This window comes from Lactuca sativa, chromosome 9 (genome assembly GCF_002870075.4).
Source record: "Lactuca sativa cultivar Salinas chromosome 9, Lsat_Salinas_v11, whole genome shotgun sequence".
Taxonomy (NCBI): Eukaryota; Viridiplantae; Streptophyta; class Magnoliopsida; order Asterales; family Asteraceae; genus Lactuca; species Lactuca sativa.
Genome location: NC_056631.2, coordinates 166,456,049 through 166,479,217, shown reverse-complemented (window position 1 = coordinate 166,479,217; position 23,169 = coordinate 166,456,049). Strand labels below are relative to the sequence as shown.

The 23,169-nt window shown below is 36.5% G+C and overlaps 2 protein-coding genes across 4 annotated transcripts; both read left to right on the top strand.

The window, feature by feature from the left end:
- Positions 1-3,548: 3,548 nt before the first annotated feature.
- LOC111889667 (disease resistance protein RPV1) lies at positions 3,549-18,597 on the top strand. Of its 3 annotated transcripts, XR_006187072.2 has the most exons (6): positions 3,549-4,561; positions 4,825-5,854; positions 5,926-6,282; positions 6,381-7,662; positions 17,275-17,497; positions 17,614-18,597. XR_006187072.2 is itself a non-coding variant. In XM_052767488.1 (5 exons), exons 1-4 carry the CDS (start codon positions 4,083-4,085, stop codon positions 7,629-7,631), a joined length of 3,117 nt encoding a protein of 1,038 aa, XP_052623448.1. In that variant the 5' UTR covers positions 3,549-4,082; the 3' UTR covers positions 7,632-7,662; positions 17,275-17,582. The 3 variants fall into 3 exon arrangements, 2 of the variants coding, with proteins under 2 accessions (XP_052623448.1, XP_023741577.1); XM_052767488.1 differs by lacking the exon at positions 17,614-18,597 and having other exon boundaries at positions 17,275-17,582; XM_023885809.3 differs by lacking the exons at positions 17,275-17,497; positions 17,614-18,597 and having other exon boundaries at positions 6,381-7,854.
- A 430-nt stretch (positions 18,598-19,027) lies between these two features.
- Positions 19,028-22,816, top strand: LOC111889669 (disease resistance protein RPV1). Its single transcript, XM_023885810.3, has 6 exons — positions 19,028-19,506; positions 19,769-20,253; positions 20,338-20,487; positions 20,588-20,883; positions 20,977-21,315; positions 21,428-22,816. Exons 1-6 carry the CDS (start codon positions 19,028-19,030, stop codon positions 22,529-22,531), a joined length of 2,853 nt encoding a protein of 950 aa, XP_023741578.2. The 3' UTR covers positions 22,532-22,816.
- The last annotated feature ends 353 nt before the right edge of the window (positions 22,817-23,169 follow it).

Genomic DNA, 23,169 nt, shown 5'->3' with positions numbered 1-23,169 from the left:
ACTCACCAACATTTCATATGTTGACGATTTTCAAAATACTTGTATTCTCAGGGAACCCGTGAATCAAAGGAAATCATATTCGGTGACGGTTGCAGTTTATTTATGTATGAATCAAACAATTTAATTTTGGGAATGTAATGTTTAAACAATGTATGACATGTAAACGCTACTGGTTGTACTATGTTAATGAATGGTGACGAATGTTGTTATGTTTCATATATATTCAATGTTATGGTATTCAATTGAGTCACGACAGCCCCCGGACGTTTCCGCCGTCTGGTTCGGGGGTGTGACAACCAAGGTCGGCCCTTTATCGGATTGAGATCCGGGTAGTTGTTGTTATGTTATTGCTTTGATATGTTTGCATCTTGGTAGCTAGGATGGTATATGTTAGAGACCTGGGTAAGGTCGGTTCCCTGATAGGTAGGGTGATGCTATGCTAGTGACCGGTTAGGTCGGTATCCTGGTTAGGATGATGATATGTTATGTGATCTGTTTGATCGGCTTGTTGACTATGAATGCTTATATGATTGTATGTTTATGTGCACATGGTTGTTTGGACTGGAGTTGGGTTGAGGCGGGTCCTGCTTTGTGCTGTAGGCCAAGATACCCAGGGCGGACCGGTTGTCCCGAAGGCCCAGCGAGCGGTCCGGATAGGTTGTAGGCCCCAAGAGGGCGGACCAGACGTGCCGAGGCTCGGAGAGTGGACCAGGCCAACTGAAGGCCCGGTGCGGGCGGACCAGTCATACTGTAGACTCAAAGAGTGGACCAGGTGGATTGAAGGCCCGGTGCGGGCGGACCAATCACACTGCAGACTCGATGTATGTGGTTAGATTCGGAGAGTGGACCAGGTGGATTGAAGGCCCGGTGCGGGCGGACCAATCACACTGTAGACTCGAGGTATATGGCTAGACTCGGAGGGTGGACCAGGTGGACTGTTGGCCGGTGCGGCGGACCAGTCACACAGTAGACCCAAAGTGCATGGTTGTTCTGTGATCGGATATGTTGGCATGTTATGCGTGGTTGGTATTTTGGGGATATCTCACTAAGCTTTCGGGCTTACAGTTGTGGTTTAATGTTTTTCAGGTTCTTCGGGAGACCGTGGCAAGGCGAAGGCGTGATCGTACCGGTCCTCGTGTTTATATGGTGATGAGATTCTGGGAATACTTAAAATAAATTGTATTGAAAACCTTTTTGTAATAACTTTAATGGAATCGGGTTGTTTTCGAAAATTTTAAATTGGTTGAAATTTTTGGTCGTTACATATGCAAAATCCCAATGGTGTATGTGATGCAGTCATCCTGAGCTCTTCCCTTTACAGTCGGAAGTACCTAAAACATAAACTAAAAACGGTAAGCACAAAGCTTAGTGAGTTCCTCCAAAATACCACATACCATACATACACATACAGAATGTCATATCCATGCATCCACAAAGCTTAACAATACAAAAATGGTGAAATTGCAATTTGTGAAAATGCAGATGATCACTAAACTAGCAGTAATGAGTGGTTGACACTCGAGATTGATCATACAATTGATCATGCTCATGAAGCTTCTACAACATTGATGCCTAATGAAGGATTGCGGCGAGGGAATGTTGTTGGGATGGAGGTGAGAAAGCTATTGGAGGTTGTTAAACACCAATACCTAGACACATTTCAAAGGATTCAAATTCGTGCAAAAGAAATTTAGATTTCCATTTTGAAAGAATTCCATGCGGTCATCAAAAGTTTTCAGGAAACATCTGTGGATGCACTGGCAAAGGAGCGGTTAGCTAACCTTTGAGAGGATCTCAAAGAATTTGAGAGGTTTGGATTTGATTTGTCGTGGGCCCACAAGAGGATAGAAATGGTTGAGAAGCTTAAGTTTGGAAACAAGCAATGTAAAGCATTGTAAAGTTTGTTGTTATTTCCTATTTTTTTAATAAAAGACTATGAAATACCCTCCAACCCCCGCAACTCCAACACCCGCAACGTGGGATTCTTCCCTAGTTTTAATTGTATTTTTATGTGTTATTTTTTACATATTACGTATTTATATCTATTTTTATGTATTATGTATTTTTTTAAGTTTATATATATATATATATATATATATATATATATATATATATATATATATATATGTGTGTGTGTGTGTGTGTGTGTGTGTGTGTGTTTACATTTTTTTATGTATTTTTTAAAAGTTTTGTATATAAATGTTTTTGTTTTTTATATATTTTAAATGTATTAACGTATTTCTTACGTGTGTGTGTGTGTGTGTGTATATATATATATATATATATATATATATATATATATTATGTATTTTTATATGTTTTTATGTATTACATATTTATATGTATTTCAAATATGTAACTGTATTCTTTTACGTATTTATGCATTTTTTTTACTTTAGGTCATCTAAACCATTTCATCCAATTCGTACAACTTTTTCAAGTATGGCTACATAGTTTTCCCACATACCTATATAGTTTAAGTTTTTCCAATTCACTTATCTTAAAATTAAACATCGAATAAGAAAAACTTAAATCATATAGGTATGTAGGAAAACAATCTAGACATAGTCGAAGAAGTTGTGCGAATTAGATGAAATATTGAAGACGACTTGAAATAAAAAATACAATACTTAAAAATAATACGACTATACATTTAAAATACATAAAAATAAATAAACATTTGTATAAAAAACTTCTAAAAAAATACATAAAGACGTAAAAATACATATAAATACGTAATACATAAAAAACACATAAAAATATGTAAAATACTTAAAAAATACATATAAATATGTAAAAAAAAATATGTTTATACATTTAAAATACATAAAAATATAGTAACATCTATATAAAAAAACTTATATAAATACATAAAAGATATGGTTATACATTTTAAAAAAATAAACATCTATATAAAAAACTTAAAAATATATAAATACGTAAAAATACATATAAATATGTTATACATAAAAAACAACACATAAAAACTCATAAAATATATGTAAAATTGTTAAAAATACATAAATACATAAAAATAGATATAAATACGTTTATACATTATATGGAAGTTTTGACGAAATATGCAAAAATTTGCTCATTATTTTGGAAAAATTAACGATTTACTCCTATGATCTACTGAACAGGTCAAAAAGAACTAAAGTGAATAAATTAACCGATTTATTGGATTTTCTATTCAAAAAGTTAAAAAATTGGGATTGTTTTGTTTAAAAAATCAAATTTAAGACTTTATTAAAAAAATTTCTCAAAATATTAATATTTTTTGAAGATTTTCCATTTCATCTGACACAGATTTATAAAATAAATCGATCATTTAACAAAGTTGTGGATATTAAGTTCTGAAATGAATAATTGAATCCCCAAACGACTCACAGTTACAAGTTTCATTTTCTTTTCTTTTCTTTTTATTTTTTTTATTTTAATAATAATAAAAATCAGGTCAACAAAACATTACAGGTCGCCCCTGCTTGGGATTGCTACTTCCAAGATCCAACCATTCAAATAGGAAACAAATGGTCAGATGTAACTCTATCAACAGCTCATCGAGCACCATATGGGACGGGGCGAGGGGATTGGATTGGGGTTAAGTTTTAGGGATGATTTGTGTTTGGAGTTAATGGTGGTTATGAAGGGGCAAAGTTCAGGCTTATTGGGACCAAATTTAGACCCACCAATCCTAAATTGAACGAATTGGTACAAATGAATTCAAAATGACAAATCGTTCATGCAAAGCATATCTGATGCTTACCTGTTCAACAACAGGTTGAATATTGCTATGGAAAAATGTTACATTGTCTGGTAGAAACAAGTAAGTTGCCCAATTTCCGATTTTATCCCTTATAGCAAATAATCTTATCCTCTTCTTTGACTAAACAAGTGGCTTTTGTTTCTCCTCATAATATTTACATAGATCTTATCCTCTTCTTTGATGACGTTCACATAACCACCAGTGCTAGAATCATATCTTCTATAAACTTACATCTTAGTTTCTTTAGCATTGTTTCATATAAATTTTCCCCATCAAGTAAATTGTCTTACAGCAGAATCCTTCAAGCATACCGTCAATGACGTCTTCTTCAACTTCACCCGTTGCAAAGAGCTTTAAGTATGATGTATTTTTGAGTTTTAGAGGTGAGGACACTCGTAAGAACTTCATCGATCATCTTTATTATGCTCTTCAGCAGAAAAGCATTTCCACTTACAAGGATGACGAGAGGATCAAAAAAGGGAATAGAATCAGTGATGAGCTCATGGAATCCATTGCAGACTCAAAATTCTTCATCATTGTTTTCTCCAAGAACTACGCATCTTCATCTTGGTGCTTGAATGAGCTTCTAAAGATAATGGAGTGTCACAAATCAACCCAGCAGACTGTTTACCCTGTCTTCTATGACGTGGAACCCTCTGAAGTCCGCAGTCAGATTGGGGCAGTTGGAGAAGCCTTTGCCAAACATGAAAATGAAGAGGCTGCTGGGAAATGGAGAAAGGCTTTAAAAGAAGCAGCTGATGTGGCCGGATGGGAGTTGAAGAACACTGCTGATGGGTAATTTCTTCATCATATCAGTACAACATTCTTTCATTTTGTTACTTTCTTATCTATATTTTTCTTGGATGTAAAAGGCTCGGACATGGCCTCTCATGTTGGATTGTCAAATCTTAACATATCTTGTTGAAAGATTAAATGTGAAATATGATTATGAGTATTACGATGTTATTACCTCATAAATTCTTAAGAGTTATAGATCTGAAAGTAATTTATTTATGTGGGAATTTTGAGTAACCTAATTGAATCTTCTCTATATACAGGCATGAAGCTAAATTCATCCGACAAATTGTTGAAAAGCTTTCACTAGAGTTACGTGCCATCAATGTCCGCATTGATAAAAATTTAGTAGGCATGGAGACTCGGATCAACGGTATTATATCATCTTTAGGAACTGCTTCAGATGATGTTCACATGATTGGGATCTGGGGGATAGGTGGTGGTGGGAAGACAACTTTGGCCAGAGCGATTTTTAATAAAATATCCTTTCAGTTCGAAGGCAAAAGCTTTATTGAGAATGTGAGGGAAGTTTCAAAAGCTTCATTGTCCGGATTGAATTCGTTGAAAAGTCAAATCCCTTTAAATGGTGGAAAGGTTCTTCTTGTTCTAGATGATGTGGATCATCTAAACCAGCTTGAGGTATTAACCGGTGACCCTAGTTGGTTTAAACCGGGAAGTATAATTATCATTACAACAAGAGATGAGCAAGTGCTAGTAGCACATGGAGTAAAGTTTATTCATAATGTCAATCTGTTATCAGATAAGGAGGCAATTTGGCTCTTTAGTAGGTATGCATTTGGGAAAGAGATTCCAGTTCAAGGATACGAAGAGCTCTCAAGACAAGTTGTATGTTATGCTGCTGGTCTTCCCCTGACAATCAAAGTTTTGGGTTCATTTCTCTGTGGTAAAAGTAAACCTGAATGGGTAGATGCCCTAGCCAGACTCAAAACAATTCCATTAGAGGAAACTCAGAAGAAGTTGGAACTAAGCTATATCAGTCTTGATGAAGAACATAAGGAAATATTCCTAGATGTTGCAACCATCTTAAAAGGTTGGCTGAAAAACTCGGCTATTGAAGCACTTGAAAGCTGTGGATTTTATGCTAGAATTGGTTTAAGAGTTCTTGAGCAAAAGTCTCTCATAACTATTGATGGTGATGAGTGTTTGGGCATGCATGACCATTTAAAAGAAATGGGCAGGAATATTGTTCGTCGTTCACACCCCAATATGCCCAACAAACATAGCCGGTTGTGGGTTGGCAAGGAAATTGAAGATATATTGGCTAATGACATGGTAAGATGGAGAAACTAACACATTTTCATTTGTTACAAACATGTTTCATGTTGATTGCTTTTTTGTTACAGGGTACTGAAGCAACAAGATGTATAAAATTCTACTATAGGGGACTGGATCCGCAAATCACAATGAAAGGTCTTAGAAAGATGAAAGAACTTCAGTTTCTTGATGTGACTGATAATAAAGTTTACCCAAATCCGAAAATTAATAAACTCATCCCAAACTGTCTAAATGGTTTAGAAGTTGTATGGCGTAATTGGAAATCTAATAAAGTTAGCCTGTACATTCCGGATGCGTTAAGATATTTGCGGTGGTACAATTATCCTTTTAGGTCTTTACCCAAATCATTTCAAGCAAATAATCTTGCTGCACTTGAGATGGCTGAAAGCGGTATCGTACAGCTCTGGAAAGGGGGAGAAAAAAAGGTAGAATTGTTTTGCATGATTCATTATAATATTGTTGTACATCCATTGGTTTGTTATTATACCAATAGTAATTCATTTTGTTATTTTGCTTATGTTAGGTTCTTAACAAGCTCAGATTCCTTCTCCTCAGTGGTCCAAAGTTGAGGTCCCTTGACCTTGGGTTGACTCCAAATCTTGAGACATTGACGCTTGTCAAACATGTACATGGACCTGGAGCTGGTGGTTTGGTAGAACTTCACATGCCCGGTGAATGTCTAAAACTCAGATTCCTTGAACTTGATCATGTAAAGTCGAGGATGTTTGACCTCGGGCTGACTCCAAATCTCGAAAAGTTGTATCTAAGACGTGATTTGGTAGAACTTCACATGCCAGATACATGTCCAAATCTCATATCCCTCCATTTCAGCTTTTCAAACTTGAGAACCCTTGACATTGGACGGACTCCGAATCTCGAGGATTTATATGTGTCCAGTTGTTATGATTTGGAAGAACTTCACATGGCCGATAAATGTTTAAAACTCAGATCCCTCTGCCTTGTTGGTTTAAAGCTGAGGACCCTTGACATTGGGTCGACTCCAAATCTTAAGAGGCTGGATCTTCAGGGATGCAATGATTTGGAAGAATTTCACATTGCCGAATCTCCAATGCTCACATTCATCAAGATTGAGTGTTTAAAGTTGAGGACCCTTGATCTCAGTTTGGTTCCTAATCTCAATAAGCTGTTTCTTTCTGAATGCAAAGATTTGGTAGAACTTCACTTGCCCGGTAGATCTATAAATCTCATCACCCTACAATGCACTAATTCAAAGTTAAGGACCCTTCACATTGGGCTGTCTCCCAATCTCACTGGATTATATCTTACAGATTGTTATGATCTGGAAGAACTTCAACTGGTCGATCAATGTCAAAAGCTTGTATCCCTCAAAATTAGTAATTCAAAGTTGAGGACCCTTGACCTTGGGTTGACTCCAAATCTCGAGAAGTTAAATCTTAGAAAATGTTATGACTTGGTAGAACTTCATGCTCCCATTGGATGTCTAAAAAATCTTGTCCACTTAGACTTAAGCGGATGTTTGGCGTTTAGATCTTTTTTGTTTTGCTTAACAGATAATACTGCTGGTCTAGTGAATGAATCACTTAAAGTTCGTCCTTTAGCTGAGTTATGTTTTACCCTAAAAATATGCCCATTTCACCCCGACAATCATTTGCTGAAGTTTGAGTTTAGATGTTTTCATGAAGAAGATCTACCCTCATTGACTAGAAGTCTTGAGAAGCTTATTTCTGCACGTCCATGTGCTTGCACAAAACTTGAGAAGTTTTCAAGAAGCATTTGTAGGTTACAACGTTAAATAAAGCTTAAACTCAATGGTAGTAATGCATGTGGGAAAATGTAAATTATTTTGTATTTATTGTAGGAAAGATGGTAGCTAATTATAATCTTAATTGTAGGTAATCCCTATAATCAAGGGATTCCATAGAATAGTTTCCTTTTCTTGAGTTGCCTTGTGTATTTATTTTGTACACTTCTCAATCAATAGATACAGAAAAAACCCTAAATCTGTTATGGTATCAGAGCATCCGAAGCTTGGGAAACCTTTTTAGCCTTCGTTCTTTTTTTTTTTTGGGCCTTCATTGCCTCTCCCCTTTGATTATTCAGCCTTTATCGCCAAGAATTTATAACCTAGTACCAAAAGAATGACGGAACCAAGTCAGAATCTGAGGCTCTACAACCCATGTTTCTCAACCAGGAGATTTACAGCACATCCATGCATCATACCGATTGGATGGAAAAAAAACTATCTCAAATGGCCCCAACTGATTCGAACCATCCTGAAAGGGAAGGGAAAAATCAGCCATCTCACTGGGACAGGACCAAAGCGAGAAGACCCCAAGTTTGAAGCATGGGATGAAGAAGATTCCATGATCATGGCGTGGTTATGGAGTTCTATGGTCCCTGAGATAAGTGATACAATGATGTTCATGGCTAACGCCAAGGATATCTAGGATGCAATTCAACAAACTTACTCCAAAGCCAGAGATGCAGCCCAAGTTTATGAAGTGAAAGTCAAAACTATGGCAGCAAAACAAGGAAGTAAAACAGTAACCGAGTATGACAATCAACTAAAATCTCTGTGGCAAGAACTCGATCATTATAGGGTAATCAAGACCAATTGCTCAGAAGATGCTGCAATACTCAAGGACTTCATTGAACAAGACAGAGTTTATGATTTTCTTGTAGGTTTAAACTCTGATTTTGATCAAGTAAGGATTCAAATCCTTGGAAAGCCTGAAGTTCCTTGCTTTAATGAAGTGGTGGCCATTGTTAGAAGTGAGGAGAGCAGGAGAACTTTAATGCTTGAAACCCTTCCAATGAATGGATCGGCAATGACAGCAGAACATGTCAAGATAGGAAGGGAAAATAGAACCAACTATGAGTCTGGATCTGGGAAAAATGATCAATTCAGAACTCAAAATTGAGATGGGCTATGGTGCACTCATTGGAAAAAGGCATGTCACACGAGGGATAAATGTTGGAAGTTACATGGCAAACCTCCAAGTCATGATTGGGGCCAAAAAAGTGCAACAATTAGAGACAAAGGACAAGCTCATATTGTAGTTGATCCAACCCCAGAAGAAGTCAAACAAGAGCAAATAAGCCTTAAACAAGAGGAATTGGAGAAGCTTAGATCATTTTTCAGCTCTCTTGAAAAACCTTCTGGTGGTGAACCTTCATTCCCACGTAAACAACCACTTTCATTTTACAGCTCTCTTGAAAAACCTTCTGGTGGTGAACCTTCATCCCCAGGTAAACAACCACTTTCATTTGGATTTAATGCCTCAGATTCAAACCTAAAATACTCTTGGGTCATTGATTCGGGAGCCACTGACCATATGGCTCACTCTTCCAAACACTACTCCACATACTCACCTTGTCCAAGTAATAAGAAAATTGTCACTGCTGATGGAACTCGAACCACTGTAGCTGGTAAAGGTGATATCCATATCAGTCCATCCATTCCTTTAAACAGTGTCCTTCATGTCCCAAAATTGTCCATTAATCTGATCTTTGTAAACAAACTAGCACGAGATTTACATTGTTATGTGATATTTTTCCGATAAATATTGTGTACTTTAGGAAAAGGATTCAGGGAAGATGATTGGACTTGCTAAGGAAAAGGTTGATTTATATCGTCTTGAGTTGCAAAAAACACCCAGATCATCTCACTCACTCATAACAGATTCTCGCTCACTCATATCAGAACTTGCTATCTCCAATAAAGAAAAAATCATACTTCATCATTGTCGTTTAGGTCATCCCTCATTTAGGATTATTAAAGTTCTTTTTCCTTCTCTGTTTAAAACAATTGATGTTGAAAGCCTTCATTGTGAAGTATGTGAGCTTGCTAAACACAAGCGTATCCCTTTTTCTATCAGTAATAAATAGGGATGAGCAAAAGAACCGAACCGGACCGGGGAACCGGCTTCGGCCAAAATGAAGAACCGAACCGGCCCAGCGGTTCTACCGGTTCCGGTTCCGGGTCCGGTTTTTGCCGGTTTTTCGAGTTTGGAACCGGCTAAATTTTGATGTATCCAACGACTAAATTACTTTGTGTTTTATTGGTTTTTCGGGTCCGATTTTTGCCGGTTTTTCGAGTAATTCCAACGACTAATTTACTTTGCGTTTTATTAGTTTTTTATGAAGAAGTGGATGTTTAAATACTAGTAAATAATCAACATTTTAATAATAAACATTTTAATAAACGATTCAACATTCAAGCAAATTAACCATGGATCTTTTATTTAAATTATTACAAGCAAATTAAACATGGATGTTGTCAAAGTTATGTTATTAAGTATCCAACATTCAAACATTCAACATTCAAAATACACTTTCGACATTCAAAATATACTTCCAAGTTTCACCAACAAAAAAAAAAACAAAGTCTAATATGTGGATTCCAACATTTCTTTGACATTTTGACTAATTTCCCGATCTCTTCCCCGTTAGCTTCAAGTTGTGTATAGCATCCACAATGTCTATATATAATACAAAAGAAAAATGTTATTACTTACTAAAATGTAACAAATACTAATAAGAAGTTAAAAATAAGATGTAACAAGTATTAGTGTATTACCGATAGCGAGGTCATCGTCAGCTAACACATCGTGCACTTCGTTGTAGTCATATATAGGCAAGCTACTCTTTCTTAGCCAATCTTGAGTGCATATCAATGCCTCCACAATCACAACGGACAAATTAGTACGGTAGTCGGTAATTACTCGATGACCATTACTGAATGTGGATTCGGATGCTACGGTGGAAATTTGCATCCCCAAAATATCTATTAATAAACAAATTAGTGTATAATACACGACACAAATTTATAAATTAAAATTTTAAATTAGAGTAAAAGAAGGTCGATACCTCTTGCCATTCGAGCAACGATCGGGAACCGCACCGCATTATTTTTCCACCATGTGAGGATATCATATCCTTTGTCAAATCCGATTGGGTCCTCGTTTAAGTATCATTGCAATTGACTTTCTGACGAAGTCGAGGGGAAACTTCCCGAAGTCATATAGCTTCCAAAGAATTCGTTTTCGTCATCAAAATTAACAACTTCTTCGGGAGTTTCTTGTTGAGACGATGAGGTCATGTTTGACCTTTCCAAGTATGTCTTGAAAAACTTGTCCAATTTGCATTCGATATCAATAACCTTTGCACGTGCTTTGGATTCTATCTCATCAGCGGACATCTTTTTATGTTTGTTCTTGGCTTTAAGCATTTGGTTAAAAACAACTTTCATAAACTTTGACTTGCATTGAGGATCTAACAATGTTGCAAAGAAGACATAATCACTTATAGTATCATAGTCACCCCAATATTTGTCATATTTATCTTTCATATCCGGTACCATAAACATAAAATCCGGGTTGGTTTCATGTTTCCTAAGATGTTGCTCTATATCTAGGATCTCCCGGGTATACGTATGGAAGATAGGCTTTGTTGAACACGAAACTTTTTCAGTTTTCTTCTTAAACTTCTCAAGGAACTCCATCATCTTTTTAATCATCTCAAAATCTGAATGTGATGGTACCCTTCCCACAGTTTTCTGAAACATTGGATCTACTAAAAAAACAACAAAATCAGATTACGTTTTATTGCTGTTAGAAAAAAAATAGATTTGACACCCTTCCTTGCGGGGCTTGTAACTCATTCAATTTTTAACCAAATCAAGCATTTTTATAGTCTAAATTCAACTACAAATCCTAATCTACATGTAGGAAAAAGATTCAGGTCAAAACAAGTTAAATTGAATGAGTTATGCACATTTGAACAACAAAATCACATCACGTTTTATTGCTGTTAGAAAAAAAATTTCAGATTTGACACCCTTCCTTGCGGGGCTTGTAACTCATTCAATTTTTAACCAAATGAAGCGTTTTTATAGTCTAAACTCAACTACAAATCCTAATATACATGTAGGAAAAAGATTCAGGTCAAAACAAGTTAAATTGAACTAGTTATGCACAATTTAATATTTGGACTGATTGCTAAAGAAATAAATATTGCTAATTTTAGTGCTGAAATATATTTGATTAATTGATTTTATTTACCTTGATGGCTATATTCGAGAAATGCGTCTTTCACATCGTACGCTGATCTTAGCAATTCAAAGGTAGAGTTCCACCTTGTTGGAGTTTAACCACACAAAAACTTTTGACTTTCTACAGCCGCATCCTTCATGGCTTGTTTAAACGTCTTGATCCGTTGCGAGGAGGCTCTAATGTATTTCACCGCATCTTGTAGGTTTTTTACATGATAAACTTCGTGTTTTAACCCCATTTTCACAACTAGGTTTATGATATCAGCCATACACCTAATGTGAAAATGTTTGTCATTCTCGTAAATACCCGGTAGTTCTTTCACAATGATGTTGATTGCCGCGTCATTTGTCTTGGCATTATCAACGGTCATCGTCATGACATTCTTCATCCCCCACTCATTTATGCAAATTAGCAACTCCCGGGCCATGTCTTCAGCTTTGTGAGTATCAACCTCTCTAAAGTTGACTACCCTTTTGTGCATGACAAAATCTTCGGTAATGAAGTGGGCCGTGACAACCATATAATTTATCTTTTGACACGAGGATGTCCACGTGTCGGTTGTCAAGTGAATGGCTGTTTTGGGGTTGCTCAAATGTTTGTACAACTTCTGCCTCTCCATTAAATAGAATGACACAACATCACGAGAAATTTTATGCCTTGAAGGCAATTTCACCCTACCATTGAGGGCGTTTACAAATTCTATGAATGTCTCGTTTTCAATGAATTTAAATGGTAGTTCCCCGATGGTGAAAAGTCCTAGCAAGGCAAGTTGGATCCTAGTATCATCATGTTTCCATGTGTATACATGACCCTCACCATTAGGAGCTTTCGTAAATGACAACTTTTGTTGTTTGTCATCAACTTGTTTCGGTATGTTGTCTGGATTTAACTTGCACCCATTAAAATGCTTGTTTATTGAAGTTGTACCATTCCGGTTTGGATCTGTGGCTAGTAAATGTAAACAATAATTACATTCGGCCCACTTTCTTTCAATTCCATCGTCCTCCTTTATCCATTCGATCTCGAAGTATTTCCAAACAGGAGCGGTACAATTATCTCTACCCTCACCTCGTCTGGTTGGGTTAATCCGGTCCCTTAACTCCTTTTGAGTCTTTTTTTTGTTTTTGGTTTTTGCTTTTGTTGGGTATTTTTCTTGTGTTCGTTTTTGTGGTGGTGGTGGTTTTTTTGTTTGTGTTGGTTTTTTTGGTTGTCTTTGTTTTTGTGTGGTTGCAAATTTTCGTTTTTTTGAAGGTTGTTGTTCTTGTGGCTCCTCTTCTTGGTTTGATTCATCACTTGGTATAACATTCCATGCCGGTGTTTCTTCTATATAATCTTCTTCTGAATCTTCTCCATAATCCTATATTCACAAAATAAAACATATAATAAGTCATATTACGTTTAAATGCTGAAAAATAAATATAAAAAAAAAATCAGATTTGACACTCTTCCTTGCGGGGCTTGTAACTCATTCAATTTTTAACCAAATCAAGCGTTTTTATAGTCTAAATTCAACTAAAAATCCTAATCTACAAGTAGGAAAAAGATTCAGGTCAAAACAAGTTAAATTGAATGAGTTATGCATATTTGAACAACAAAATCACATCACGTTTTATTGCTGTTAGAAAAAAAAAATCAGATTTGACACCTTTCCTTGCGGGGCTTGTAACTCATTCAATTTTTAACCAAATCAAGTGTTTTTATAGTCTAAATTCAACTACAAATCCTAATCTACATGTAGGAAAAAGATTCAGGTCAAAACAAGTTAAATTGAATGAGTTATGTATATTTGAACAACAAAATCACATCACGTTTTATTGTTGTTAGAAAAAAAAAATCATATTTGACACCCTTCCTTGCGGGGCTTGTAGCTCATTCAATTTTTAACCAAATCAAATGTTTTTATAGTCTAAACTCAACTACAAATCCTAATCTACATGTAGGAAAAAGATTCAGGTCAAAACAAGTTAAATTGAACTAGTTATGCACAATTTAATATTTGGACAGATTGCTAAAGAAATAAATATTGCTAATGAGCTAAATACTAATGTTACTTGGTCATCAAAGTCTTTTCCAATCCAATTAGCCGGATTACCATCTTCAATATTGGCATCATGAGCATCCGAGTTTCGGTATCTTGATGATGGTACATTTGGTAGCCCATCCAAATCCTACATTGTCAATTTTACACATTAATTATATAACAAAAGTAGTAAACAAATTCGTAGTTTTGACAATCTTACATAATTGCATTCATACTATAAAACAATAAACTAATCTAACAAAAATCTTGCATGTATGTCTACAAAGTACATTGTTAAATGGAGCTTAAAACATGAAACATATATTATATGTACAACCTTTCATCCGTAAAGGAGTACTCCACTATGAGACTATGATCAAGAATCAAGATCTTTTAATTAAGTAGGGATAACAATGCATATATTTGGAATGGAGACAACAAAAGCAAAGAAAAAAAACTTGCATGCATGCCATTATTTGGCGAATCATTGAAGCATTGAAGCAAATATTGAAATATATAATCTTAAAACATGAAATATAAATATATGCTCTTACTTGATCTTCATGAACATCCATAGTTTGAATCATTGAAGCAATTGAAGATGAAAATCAATGAATGATGATAAAGAATTGAAGATCGATTGAAACTTGGAGATGGAAACTTGTAATCGATGGAAACTTGGAGATGAAGAATTGAATGATGATGAAGTGATGCTGATTGCCGATTGTTGAAGAGAGTAGGGTTCGTGACTTGGGGAGTTGGGATCGTGGCCGTGACTCACAAGAACGATTGCTTTTTTTTTTGTTATGAGACTGATTGCGATTTGAGACTAGATGGGAAGAAGAAGTTTTTTTTTCTTGTGTGTATCGCAAGCAGGAGGTGGGATCGATCGTGAACGTCATTACGTGACAACGTTTTCTAGCCGGGCCGGTTCCCGGTTTTGGGCCGGTTCCAATAGCCGGTTCTTTCCGGGTCCCGGTTCCAAATAATCACAAATTTATAGTATAGGTCCCAGCCCGACCGGTTCCATCGGATGCCGGTTCCGAGACCGGTTCTGGTTCCAGGACCGGTTCCGGCCGGTTCCCCGGTCCTTTTGCTCATCCCTAGTAATAAAGAAGCAATTATCCTTTTTATCTTATTCATACTGATATATGGGGTCCATCTAATATTTTGTAATGTGTCGGGTGCACGATGGTTCGTGACATTCATTGATGATTGTACACGGGTTACTTGGGTGTTTCTGTTAAAGCATAAATCATATGTTAGCACTATTCTCCCTAATTTCATTTTAATGATAAAAAACCAATTTGGAGTCAAAATTCAAAGGATAAGATCTGATAATGCTCGAGATTATTTCAATCAAACTCTCACTTCTTATTTTCAAAAAGAGAGAATAATTCAAGAATCTTCATGTGTTAAAACGCCTCAACAGAACGGAGTGTCAAAGAGGAAAATGGGCATTTATTAGATCAAACTAGAGCATTATTATTCCAAAATATTTTTGGGGAGATGTTGTGCTCACAGCAACTTACCTTATAAATAGACTTCCTACCCGAGTTCTTGGATTCAAAAGTCCGATGGATGTAATTTCTTCCTTCTACCCGAATGTGTCCACTTCCAACAATCATGTTCCGCGCATCTTTGGATGTATTTCATTTGTTCACATCCATAGCCAAGAAAGAAACAAACTTGATCCCCGGGCTCTAAAGTGTGTTTTTTTGGGATATTCCTCAACCCAGAAAGCGTAAAAATGCTATCACCCTCCATCTAGAAGGTTCTTTGTTTCAAGGGATGTAGCCTTTAGCGAAAACAATCCCTACTTCACCCAACCTTATCTTCAGGGGGATAATTGTAAGGAAGATAATGGAAGCTTGGAAGATCTTTTCCATGACTTATCTACATCTTTGCCTACATCATCCCATTCTCACTCGAGTCATATCCCTGAACATGATCCAGAAACAGAAACAGTTACATCACATTCTCAATCCACATTTACTCCTTCATCATCCCATTCCACATCTATTCCTACATCATCCCAACCTAATCCCCCAAGTACTCCTACCCATGATTCTGTCTCTAATCCAGAAATAGTCTCAACGGTTCCAGTTAGTGAAACTATTCCAGAACCTGAATCCACACGGTTTAGAAAGAACCTGGTATACTCGAGACAAAAGAAGAACATTCCTAGACCCGAGCAAGTCCAAGTGTCCGATTCTAGTCCTTTTGATCCTTCAAATGGGGTAATAATCTCTGATTCTATACCCTTATAAAGTGAAATTGAATCTCAAACAGGCGATCAAAATCTGCCCATTGCCTTTAGAAAAGGAACAAGAGAATGCACAAAAAAACCATTGTATCCCTTATCACACTACACCTCTTTCAAAAGTTCTCTCCTACATACAAAGCATTTCTTGTCAATCTCAACTCCATTACCATTCCTACTAATTTGTCTGAGGCATTATCTAATGAAAAATGGAAGCAAGTCATGAATGTGGAAACGCCTTGTGGGGAATCTTATATATTTGTCTCATACCAGACCTGACATAGCTTATGCTGTAAGCATGGTCAGCCAATTTATGCATAATCCAAAGGAAACCCATTTGCGAGCAGCACATCGGATTTTACAGTATCTCAAAGGAGCACCAGGGAAAGGGATCATGTTTGAAAGAAATAATTGTGTGACACTTGAGGCATACACCGATTCAAGCTATGCTACGTCATCAGTTGACAGTAGATCTATAACAGGGTATTGCACTCTCTTAGGAGGAAACCTTGTGACATGGAGAAGCAAGAAGCAAAGCGTGGTGGCACGATCTAGTGCTGAAGCAGAATTTCGGGCAATGGCACACGGTATATGTGAGCTATTATGGCTGAAAATTATCCTTGAAGATCTAAGGATCAACTGGGAGGGACCTATGAAGCTCTATTGTGACAATAAGTCTGCAATAAACATAGCTCACAATCCAGTTCAGCATGATCGGACAAAGCATGTTTAAGTTGACAGACATTTTGTCAAGGAGAAGTTAGACAGTGGCTTAATTTGTACCCCATTTGTGCCTACTCATGAACAACTGGCAGATGTCTTCACCAAAGGGCTAAGTACACCAATGTTTGAAAGAATCTTATCCAAGCTGGGAATGGGAAACTCCCACTCACCAGCTTGAGGGGGAGTGTGGGAAAATGTAAATTATTCTGTATTTATTGTAGGAAAGATGGTAGCTAATTATAATCTTAATTGTAGGTAATCCCTATAATCAAGGGATTCCATAGAATAGTTTCCTTTTCTTGAGTTTCCTTGTGTATTTATTCTGTACACTTTTCAATCAATAGATACAGAAAAAACCCTAAATCTGTTAATGCAGAGGTACCCAAGAGGAGTTATGTTTGTTGTCTACATCTTCTACACATAAGTCTTATCGGCTTTTGAGAAGTTACCCAAGGACATATTGTGATTAGAGATGTCAGATTTTTAGAGCAGCAAGATTTGTTCCAGAAATACTTTTTTATATATGTTGGAACATGTAGAGAGGGCTTCTTTCGGTCGTGTGATTTTACATCCACAGCAAGCAGGAACTATTCTACAAGGTACTTTCTCAGTTTTCCATTAATCATGCATCTTACTTTCATCTGAATTTTGAAATGGATAGACAACATTAAAAAATTTCATCTAAAAATCAATAATTATACATACATACATACAGGAAGAACCCATGCCCGTGTTATAGTTTTAAGCTTGGCTTCAGAGAATAGCTTCTTTATCATTTGTGTTAAATTTGGAGCCTTATTCGAGTTTAAAATCAAATCCAAATGGTGAAGTAAGAATCAGATGTTGAAATTCTGACAACTCAGTGTTGATTTCATGTAAATTACCACACAGGTAAAAGTAGTATACTATATTCCATCTTCATTTTGCATCTTTTGCATATGAAAATGTATTCATGTTACTATTTGTCCTACTAACATCTGAACCATTTCCTGCAATTAGGAGTTCTGGGAAGTGGTCTACACTCTACACACAAGATGATTTGCCCAACTACTTTTGGAAACTATTTGGCTTACTTCAGTCTATGTAATCAAGTTTCTTTAACCATCATACTTTCCAATTAATTGTTGTTCTTGGAACAGAACCTGGGGATTTGGTAGAAATTGATGGACTAATTAAGTTGAAGCAGTACAAGGTATTTGATATTGGTATACTTATCCTTGTTATGGATATTTTCAAGCTAGTAACCATGTGTATGTATTGTTTATGTTAGCAGGTACTGAGTTTATGACCTTTGGTAAACTACAGGGACCATTTATGTAATTTCGTCTTATCAAAATAATCCATGCTCTTACTGAATTTAATTAATCACGACTGTGTTGTTTTTTGTTATTTTCTTGTTTCCAGATTTCATTTGACCCCACCTAGGGTTTAAGTTACGTTTGATTTGGTGGTGTGTGTTTAATGCATTGCTTGAAGTTGCTACATGTCTTAAAGATATATTCTGATTTGTTAGCTACATTCAATAAAGTTTTAACTCTCTATACAAGGTTATGTGCATTGATTGGTGTCTGCTAGACTGCTACGAAGACCTTCACTAAACTTGTTGCTAAAGTATATTAAGTAATATTTACGTGTGCTTAAACTGCTGCCGTGAATCTTTAATTAGGGTTGTAAATTTTCTTCTATAAGAAAAATAAAGAAGACTGGGGCAAAATTCATTTTAGTTGAACAAGTCTACAACATATAGGAATGATATTGGATTACAAAAGGATGAAACTACAACAGCTGTCAATGCGTTAAAAACGTATGATTTTCTTGTCTTCCTTTTATGTTTTAACAAATATGAGCATTTTGTGTCCTCACAAACAAATACATCGCTGTCACTGCTAGTTTTCATAGGTTAATTATTCGCTGTCACTGCTAGTTGTCTTTTCTTCTCTACCTAATTCCAAAGTTTCCAAACAAGAGCATCACCTTCACATCACATCACCAATTATCTTCTTAACATGCATTCTCTGGGTTATTCATTAGATCTCATCAAAGTTTCTTTGCAATTGTTTCTTATACATTTCCCACAGCAAAGATTTTAGTTTAATTATACATTACTTCAAGCATATACCTTCTAATCAATGGCCTTTTCCTCCACTTCATCCATTCACAAGAGCTTTAAGTATGATGTGTTTTTGAGCTTTAGGGGTGAAGATACCCGTAAGAACTTCATTGATCATCTTTATTCTGCTCTTCAGCAGAAGGGCATTGACACTTACAAGGACGACGAGAGAATCGATAAAGGGAAAAGGATCAGTGATGAGCTCATGGGATCCATCGAAGACTCAAAGTTCTTTATCATTGTCTTGTCCAAGAATTATGCATCTTCATCTTGGTGTTTGAATGAGCTTCTAAAGATAATGGAGTGTCACAAGACAACCACACATATTGTTTACCCCGTCTTCTATTATGTGGAACCCTCCGAAGTCCGCAATCAAATCGGGGAATTTGGAGAAGCCTTTGCCAAACATGAAAATGAAGAGGCTGCTGGGAAATGGAGAAAGGCTTTGAAAGAAGCAGCTGATGTGGCCGGTTGGGAGTTGAAGAACACTGCTGATGGGTAATTCCTTCATCATCTCTCTACGATATTGTTTCATTTAATTTCTTTCTTTCTAATCTGAGTTTACCTAGGATGTATAAGGCTCGGACATGGCCTATCATGTTGGATATCCAAATCTTAACTTTGTTCATGAGTCTTGCTGAAAGATTAAATATGAAATATTATTAAACATGAAATATAAGTTTGTATTTTAATTTATAGATTTGAAAGTAATTGTTTTGTAGGATTTGAGTAGGCTAACTAAATCTTCTCTAAAATGCAGGCATGAAGCTAAAGTCATTCAACAAATTGTTGAAAAGCTTTCACTAGAGTTGCGTTCCATTAATGTCCGCATTGATGAAAACTTAGTAGGCATGAAGGCCCGGATCAACAATATTGTATCATCATTAGGAACTGCTCCTGATGATGTTAGTATGATTGGGATCTGGGGGATAGGAGGTGGTGGGAAGACAACACTGGCCAGAGCTATTTTTAATACAATATCTTTTCAGTTTGAAGGTAAAAGCTTCATTGAGAATGTCAGGGAAGTTTCCAACGCTTCCTTGTCCGGTTTAAAGTCGTTGCAAAAGCAAATTCTTTCAGATGTCTTGAATGATCAAGGAATCAACGTAAGTAGTGAAAATGAGGGGGAAAACATGATGTGGAGGATGATGCGTGGTAGAAAGGTTCTTCTTGTTCTAGATGATGTGGATTGTATGGAACAATTACAGGCGTTAGCGGGTGACCCTAGTTGGTTTAAGCCGGGAAGTATAATTATCATTACAACAAGAGATGAGCAAGTGCTAGTAGCACATGGAGTAAAGTTTATTCATAATGTTAATCTGTTATCAGATACGGAAGGAATTTGCCTCTTCAATAGGTATGCATTTGGGAGAGAAATTCCCATTCAAGGGTACGAAGAGCTATCAAGACAAGTTCTACGTTATGCTGCTGGTCTTCCCTTGACCATCAAAGTTTTGGGTTCTTTTCTTTGTGGTAAAAGTAAGCTTGAATGGGTAGATGCCTTGACTAGACTTAAAAGAATTCCGTTAGAGGAAACTCAAAAAAAAGTTGGAATTAAGCTATACCGGTTTAAATGAAGATTACAAGGAAATATTTCTAGATGTTGCAACCATACTGAAAGGTTGGCCGAAAGACTTAGTAATCAAAGCACTTGAAAGCTGTGGATTTCATGCTAGAATTTGTTTAAGGGTTCTTGAGCAAAAATCTCTTATTACTTTTAATGATAAATCTGATGTTGGTGAGTGTGTAGGCATGCATGACCATATTGAAGAAATGGGCAGGAATATTGTTCGTCGTTCCCACCCGGATATGCCTTACAAACATAGCCGATTGTGGATTGATGACGAGATTGAAGATATATTGGCTAATGACTTGGTAAGGATCATATTTATTTGTATAAGTTGGAGAAACTAACACATTTTCCTTTGTTATGAAACAAGTTTCATGGAAATTGCTTTTTGGTTACAGGGTACTAAAGCAACAAGATGTATAAAATTTTACAAGGAGAGACTAAATCCGGAAATTGTTATGAAAGGTCTTAGAAAGATGAAAGAACTTCGGTATCTTTATGTGGCTCAGCAAAGTCTTTACTCGAATAGGGCTAAACGGAACCCAAATTGTCTAAATGATTTTGGGTTACTGTGTTGTAATAAAGTTAGTCCATACTTCCCAGATGCTTTACAATATCTGCATTGGAACAATTACCCTTTTGGGTCTTTACCCAAAACATTTCAAGCAAATAATCTTGTTGCACTTGAGATGATCAACAGCAAGATCGTGCAACTTTGGGAAGGGGGAGAAAGAAAGGTAGAATTGTGGTTCATTAATTGCTTTATATAATTCACTATAATGCTATCCATTGCTTTGCTATATCATATACCAATATTCATTTTTTTTTATATAATTTTGCTTATGTTAGGCTCTCAAAAAGCTCAGATTCCTAGGCCTCAGTGGTCCAAAGTTGAGGACCTTTGACCTTGGGCTAACTCCAAATCTCGAGACATTGACTCTTGGAGGACTAGGTGATTTGGTAGAACTTAAAATTCCCCTTGAATGTCAAAAACTCAGATCCCTCAAACTTTATTGTGCAAAGTTAAGGCCGTTTGACCTTTGGCTGACTCCAAATCTCGAGGAGTTGTTTCTTGAAGGTGGTGATATGGTAGAATTTCACATGCCCCCGAGGTGTCTAAATCTCACATCCCTTAATCTCAAATATTTAAAGTTGAGGACACTTGACATTGGGCTGACTCCGAATCTTGAGAATTTATCTGTTATGCATTGCTATGATTTGGAAGAAATTCACATGGCCAATGAATGTGTGAAGCTCAGATCCGTCTACCTTGAAGGTCCAAAGCTGAGGACCGTTGACCTTGGGCCGACTCCAAATCTTAAGAGAATGGATCTTCATGGAAGCAAAGATTTGGAAGAATTTCACATTCCCGAATGCCCAATACTCACACACATCAGCATGAGCTATTCAAAGTTGAGAATCATTGACCTCAGGCTGGTTCCTAATCTCAATATGTTGTTTCTTGTAAGCTGCAAAGATTTGGTAGAACTTCACCTAGCCGATGAATGTCAAGAGCTTGAATCCCTCACCGTTATGCATTCAAAGTTGAGGACCCTTGACCTTGGGCTGACTCCAAATATCAAGATGCTGAATCTTGAAGGGTCATATAACTTGTTAGAACTTCATGCTCCCATTGGATGTCTAAAAAATCTTGTCCGCTTAGACTTAAGTGGCTTTTTGGGGTTTAGATCTTTTTCGTTTCGCTTAAATGATAATACTTCTGGTATAGTGAACAAATCACTTAAGGTTCGTCCTTTAGCTGAGTTACATTTCACCCTAAAAACCTGCCCATTTCACCCAGACAATAATTTGCTGAAGTTTGAGTTTACATGTTTTCATAAAGACGACATACCTCCATTGATTAGAAGTCTCACGAAGCTCATTTCTGGAGGTGCGTGTGCTTGCACAAAACTTCCGAGGTTTTCAAGAAGCATTGGTAGGTTACGACGTTAAAGAAAGCTTAATTAAAGTACTCAAAGGTGGTATTAATTCCATAGGTACCCAAGAGGAGCTAAGTTTATTGTCTACATCTTCCAGATAGGTTTTGCATTTTGAAACATCTAGAATCTCTGAAACCTAATTAAGTCTTGTTGGCTTTTTGAGAAGTTACCTGATTTGAGATGTTTAGAGCAGCAAAGATATATTTTTTATGTTGGAACATGTCAAGAGGGCTTATTCAGTTGTATGATCTTACATCCACAGCAAGCACCCACAACTGGAGCTGTTCTACTAGGTAATTTCTCGGATTTTTGTTAATCATCTTATTTCAGTTTGAATATCGAAATTGATATGGCAATATTTATATTTTCAGTGAATAATCAACAATTATTTTGACAAAATACAAGTAGTATGGATGTTTTTGAGCCATATGCAAGTATGTTACAGGTGACTATTGATACTGCTACTCCATCCAACAAGGCATCTGAAGAAGCTGTTTCTTAGCCACATCCTCCTGATATTGAGAAGGTTAAAGAGAAGCCAATGCCAAAAGTCGATACTACCCCTATCACTGAGAAGCCTAACCCAGCCTATCCACCGCCTCCTACAACCTCTGCTTTAGAACCCCAGCTTGTTATATAAAGAAAAGGATG

What these genes read in the sequence shown, in the direction of transcription:
- LOC111889667 (XM_052767488.1), top strand. Translation starts at nt 4,083, where the DNA reads ATGACGTCTTCTTCAACTTCACCCGTTGCAAAGAGCTTTAAGTATGAT. An exon ending in TTGAAGAACACTGCTGATGG is followed by an intron (nt 4,562 to 4,824) that starts GTAATTTCTTCA and finishes CTCTATATACAG; the next exon opens with GCATGAAGCTAAATTCATCC. An exon ending in GGAAAGGGGGAGAAAAAAAG is followed by an intron (nt 6,283 to 6,380) that starts GTAGAATTGTTT and finishes TGCTTATGTTAG; the next exon opens with GTTCTTAACAAGCTCAGATT.
- LOC111889669 (XM_023885810.3), top strand. Translation starts at nt 19,028, where the DNA reads ATGGCCTTTTCCTCCACTTCATCCATTCACAAGAGCTTTAAGTATGAT. An exon ending in TTGAAGAACACTGCTGATGG is followed by an intron (nt 19,507 to 19,768) that starts GTAATTCCTTCA and finishes TCTAAAATGCAG; the next exon opens with GCATGAAGCTAAAGTCATTC. An exon ending in GGGAAGGGGGAGAAAGAAAG is followed by an intron (nt 21,316 to 21,427) that starts GTAGAATTGTGG and finishes TGCTTATGTTAG; the next exon opens with GCTCTCAAAAAGCTCAGATT.